At 37.4% G+C, this 6,000-nt stretch overlaps 1 protein-coding gene across 4 annotated transcripts in view; it reads right to left on the reverse strand.

Annotated features, from left to right (window-relative positions):
* SLC44A5 (solute carrier family 44, member 5) overlaps nt 1–6,000 on the reverse strand; it is a 426,185-nt gene that overhangs the window by 56,712 nt on the left and 363,473 nt on the right. For all 4 annotated transcript variants that reach the window (XM_011936933.1, XM_011936934.1, XM_011936935.1 and 1 more), the window contains one exon: nt 1,235–1,319. In XM_011936933.1, the coding sequence (XP_011792323.1) occupies nt 1,235–1,319 (85 nt within the window). The remainder of the gene's footprint in view (nt 1–1,234; nt 1,320–6,000) is intronic.

The raw sequence follows: 6,000 nt of genomic DNA on the forward strand, positions 1-6,000 counted from the left end.
GTGGGATTAGAAACATTTAAATTTCTTTTTTGAAAACTTTTATTTTAAGTTCAGAGGTACATGTGCAGGTTTGTTACATAGGTAAATTTGTGTCATGGAGTTTTGTTGAACAGATTATTTTATTACCCAGGTATTAAGCTTAGTATTAGTTATTTTTCCTGACCTTCTTTCTCCTCCCACCCTTCATCTTCTGATAGGCTCCCATGTCTGTTGTTCCCCTCTTTGTGTCCATATGTTCTCATCATTTAGCTCTCACTTATAAAGGAGAATGTGTGGCATTTGGTTTTCTGTTCCTGTTTTAGTTTTCTAAGGATAATGACCTCCAGCTCCATCCATGTCTTTGCAAGGGATGTGACCTTGCTCTTTTTTAATGGCTGCATAGTATTCCATGGTGTATATGTACCACATTTTCTTTATCCAATCTATCATTGATGAACATTTAGGTTGATTCCATGTCTTTGCTATTGTGAATAGTGCTGCAGTGAACACACATGTGCATACATCTTTTTAGTAGGATGATTTATATTTCCTTGGGTATATACCCAGTAATGGGATTGCTGGGTCAAATGGTATTTCTGTCTTTAGGTCTTTGAGGGATGTGACCACTTATAACCAGTTTGTGTCTGTGGCATATGAGTGGAAATGCAATGTGTGAAACTTTTTATCCAAGGCTTTTAAGAGCAGGAGTGTTTTATTCATCCTTCCTGTGTCCTTTTCATTGCTGGATGCAGATGATGGGGAGGATTTAAGGAATAGCAGAGCCACCCTTAAGTGCTTAAACCACCCTTAAGATGGAAGGAGCCTAGAGGAGAGTACCTACTAACCACAAACACCTGCCTTGTACTGTTATATGGTCAAAAAATAAATGTTATTGTGTGAAGTCACTGAAAAACTTGGATTCATTAGTTACAGTAGCTAGCTTTACTTTTCCTAATACAATGTTGATCTTGATAGAAACTCCATTTCTCTGGGCTGCAAATGTTTATAAAAGTAAGTGGTTGGACAAGACAATCAATGAGCTTCCTAAGTGATCCTAAAATGATTAATTTCTGCTTAGTTTTGATTGTATATAAACAAATACAAGCTCACACTTATTTCTTCCCATCTTCTGGAAATTCATTGTTAACGCCCCGCCCATGCACACACACAGAGAACTCAAATGGAATATCTGAATTCTTTTATCCAAGAATGTTCAGAATGGCTGACACCACCAGTGAGGCACCTTTTGCCTTACCTGTGTGGTAGGGCACTGTAGGTTTAGCAACACGGAGGGACTGGTACAGCGTAACAGGTTAAAGTAAAACAAAATGGTCTTGTTCCTGTTAAGAAAGAAAACACAATCTTTTTAGTGACCATGGAAATGTTCCACATCATCAGACCCTGAAGACTTTTGATAAATAACCTTTAAAAATTGACTTCATTATCTATAGACAGCTGAAATATATTCCCCCTCACCCTTAAGTACCTAACCTTTAAAATGTCTTTTTTTCTAATAGTAAAAAGTTGAAATAATCAAACTATCCATCAACAGGAGATTAGTTAAATAGATTTGTATACCCATAAAGTAGAACATTACACTGCCATTGAAAATAATGCTAAAGAACATATCTAATGGATGGTAAAATTTACAATACATTAATTTTAGGAAAGAGGTTACTAAATAATATTAACATATGATTTGATTTTAATTTATAAAAACAGGTATAACATGAAGAAACAAATTATTACATCTGAATGTTGGGATTATATTGCTTAGTTAATTTTTGTGCTTTTACGGATTTCCCAAAATAAATATACATTACTTTGGTAATCTGAAAAAACATAAATGAATTAAATGATACTTTCTCTTTGCTGAAAATTATAGCCAGTGGCAGAGTAATGAAGCAGGTTGATATTCATTATCATTAGTTTTGAGTGGTGTATTATTCTACCATTTAGCAAGCCATGGTTCTCTTTTGAATCTCAATTTTCTCATCAGTAAAATGAAGATAATACTATTCCTACCTACTTCACAGAGGTGTTGGGAGGGCCTAAGATAATGAATAGTGGACTTAAGACAAGTGGTTGCCCAACTTTAGCAGGCACAAGTAAAACCTGAAGTGTTTGTTCAAACTTTTGATTCTTGACTCTTTCCCAACCCTCAAGAGTCCAAATATCTAGATATGGGACCCAGGAATTAGTATGTTTTCCCCTAAGTTCCCCAGTGGATTCAGATACAGTGTTCTGTAAACCGTATCTTAAGAAACACAGCCCTAAATATTCAGGAAAAATGTTTCCTAACTCTTTGTCAACTCCCCAGTAAATTAATGTGACTACATGCATAGCACAAAATGTAACGGGCTGTTCAGCAATACTTTTCCTACCAACTCAAAATCAGTAAGTAGGATCCAAATCTAAGGATAAAGAAAGTCTTCCACAAGAGACTGGCGCTAGATCTTTTAATCACTTCTACCTGGTTCCTACTCCTCTCTACATAAGCCAATATTGTGGGGAGTGAGGTGGATCAGAGACAGTGGAGTTGGCAGGATACAACAAATGATTGCAGTTAATAGAACTTTCCCTACCATCCTCACTGAGGAGAGGACGAGTTGTTTCTTCCAAATTCCAAGTTATAGAGGGTTCTAAGAGAATCTGTCATAGAGACTGAAGGTGCAGTAAGAGGGGTAGACCAACATCTCATTTTCTAATTGAACACCTCTTATGTGGCAGACCTGCTAGTCAGTCTTCCATGCCCATTTGAGCAGGGAGAAATGCGACCCAAAGAGACTACAAGAGAATTGAAAAAAAAGTCAATGAGGCAGAAAGAGGGCAGCAGTAAAACAGCCCATCATAGTAGGATATGGAATCAATAAATGGGCTTCAGCCTCCCTGGTGGTACCTCACCTGACATTAAGAGATTGTGGAGGTGAATCACCAGGGATGGAGCTAAAAGAGTCTGGAGGAGGGCAAACCAAAGCTGATCACTTAAATCAAAGAACTATTCAGTGAGGACTGCCCCAGAAAACGTCCACCTGCACCGCATGAGAGAGCCAGCCCTTGGATGCCTGCCCTAGTGAGTGTTGATGGCTGGTCAGTTATGTCCTAGCCACAGTGACAAAAACAACAGCAAAGCAAGTCCACAGAAACATTCTAGTTCTTTTTTCTTTAGTGAGAAAGGGCAGTAGCTAGGAAAGTAAAACACATCATCCCTTTTCTTCTTCCACCCCTCACAGCATATTGAATAAGCTAGAACCAAAAAGGAAGAGAGGAGACGGGTAACAGCAGGCCAAGTCCTCTCTCTCACTTCAAGTTCTTTGGCAGAGTCAAACCTGAGCTTGGGGATTGGAAGAAATGAAACTGAAATCTTAAATTGGACTACACTGAACTTTTAACAACAGAAAGTGTCTGAAAACTATGTAATCTGCCCGAAATATCAAAGTGAGAAGGGAGATCTGAAGGAGCACTGTTAAAGGCAATGATATGAGAAAAATAAACCCATTCTAAGTTTGTATTCCACTAAATTCAAATGGCTGAAGAATCCGGTTATAAATTCATACACAATATGTACAAGGCTACTACTTTGAGATCTCTAAGTGTTAGCTTGGCTATTTCGCCACCCAAGCAACAACATCGTCCACACAGTCTCACAGTGCATGTGATTCAAATTTGTACTTAAGCAAATGAATAAATTATACATATCATGGATCACTGGGGTCCCTTGGGTGTAGTTAAAACTGTGAATGGTAAATTAGTAAGTGCCAAGAGTTCACCATTGGTAAAATTGATTTATAAACTGCAAACTGCTATATAAACTCAAGTTATTCACCAGATTATATTATCCTCAAGGGTAAGGTTTATACCTTATTCATCTTTACATCCCTACCTTGCCAGAACTTAACCTCATACTTGGCTCACTACAGACACTTATCAGATGTTTTAGAATGAATGAGATCAATTCCATAATAAGTTTTTGAAAATATTTATCTCAAAGGTTTTCAAGTAAGTCTTAGAATCATCCTTAGTATTTCAGCACAAATCTACAGTCATTCTACCACAGCCATTGATATTCTCAAATTCCAGTGGACCACAGTTTTTTTTTTTTTGTTTTTGGAGATGGTGTCTCACTCTTGTCCCCCAGGCTAGAGTGCGGTGGCATCATCTTGGCTCACTGCAACCTCCACCTCCGGGGTTCAAGCAATTCTCCTGCCTCAGCCTCCTGAGTAGATGGGATTACAGGTGCCTACCACCATGCCTGGCTAATTTTTGTCCTTTTAGTAGAGACGTGGTTTTTCCATGTTGGCCAGGCTAGTCTTGAACTCCTGACCTCAGATGATCTGCCTTTCTCGGCCTCCCAAAGTGCTGGGATTACAGGCATGTGCCACCACACCCGGCCTGACCTCAGATTTTTTAGGTGCAAAGTAGATGATGGTGATTGCAGCTGAGCAATTCTGTGGAAGTAATTGAGGAAGTAACTCATAATTTAACTTAAATTATATTTTTACCAAGAAATAAAATAGAAACGATAGCAAACTACTAGTTCAAGATGATGTACCAGGCACTTAAGCCTATCTCTCTTCTTTCCTGAGACTCATCAGAATAAAATAGTAAAAGTATCAATAAATGAATAAACCTCAACATACAAGCTAAGAATGTGGATGATGTGATTTACTCACAATTGTATAGGAGAGTTCAGCAATATTTGGAACATGGGATGAATACTGAAGTGTGCTGAACAACGAATGCACCATACAGGGGTACAGGGAGGGTGGGACAGAATTTGCCTGTTAGAAATCATGAAACATGCTAGACTGAGTTGACAGTGAGAAATGTAGCCAAAGCAGAGAGATTAATTGAAAGTTTCCATACAGATTTGCAGTGCAAATCAGAACCACTGTCTTTCTCCCAGACCTCTATGCTTAGAATTCCAGCTTCCAGAAAATAGCTGATGAGCTAAAACTGAAATTGCAAATAATATTTTAAGAAAGTTTATGATTTTTGTGTTGGGCTGCACTGAACGCCATGCTGGGCCACATGGAGCCTGTGAGCCATGGGTTACACAAGCTTGTTTTATGGCATTTTAAAAGCCAGTGCCTGACATCCAGCTTCCTACCAATTCATGCTGTAATGGCATATGACAGTCAACACAGCCCTGTCACCCCACATGGTGCAGAGGCCTCTTTGGTAAGATGACTGACTAACACAGCAGCAAAGCAAATCCACCCAAACCACCCAGTCCTTTTTTCTTTAGTAATGGATAATTATGTAGCATCAGGCATATATTAGGAATCAAAATATAAAAGAGAAAAACTAAACAAAAATTAAATTATTAAAATAATTAAGGGCACAGGAGGGAACTTTAAAACTTCTAATATATTTAGAGAAATTTAAGCAGATTATTCACAAAATGAAAACGTGATGTTATTGTAAAAGAATAATTGGAGAACAAGAAGGGCTTATAAAGATTAAAATAGAATTGCCAAAATAAAAAAAATCAAAAGAAGAGCTGGAAAAAATTAAGAAATTCTAAACTACAGAACAAAAAGTCAGAGATCAAAAATAAAAGGAAAAAAAGAAGAGGCACTGAGACTAATCCAGGAAATCCAAGGTATGACCAATAGTTCCAGAAAGACAACTGAAAAAATGGAAGGGATAAAAATCACAAAGAAATAACAAAAGAAAATTGTCCAGAGCTGATGAGAGTCATAGTTCTTCAGGATTAAGGGACTTACTAAGGACTCAAAGAAAGAATTAAAAAGGCCTCTATCAAATTGTGAGATTTCAGACCACTAAGAATAAAGAAATGATTTTAAGTACTCTCTAAAAGGAAAAAACTTATCATGATATATGTGAATTATACTGGCATTAGGCATGTTGGATGCCAAAAATAATGAAGCAATGTCTTCACATTTCTGAAGGGAATTATTTTTCAAGCTACACTTCTACAGCTATACCATCAATCAAATATAAAAAGAGAAAAGAAAAGACGAAGAGACAAAAAAGACTCAGGAACTCAGCAAGTTT

The sequence above is a fragment of the Colobus angolensis genome, unplaced genomic scaffold (genome assembly GCF_000951035.1).
Source record: "Colobus angolensis palliatus isolate OR3802 unplaced genomic scaffold, Cang.pa_1.0 Scaffold158, whole genome shotgun sequence".
Taxonomy (NCBI): domain Eukaryota; kingdom Metazoa; phylum Chordata; class Mammalia; order Primates; family Cercopithecidae; genus Colobus; species Colobus angolensis.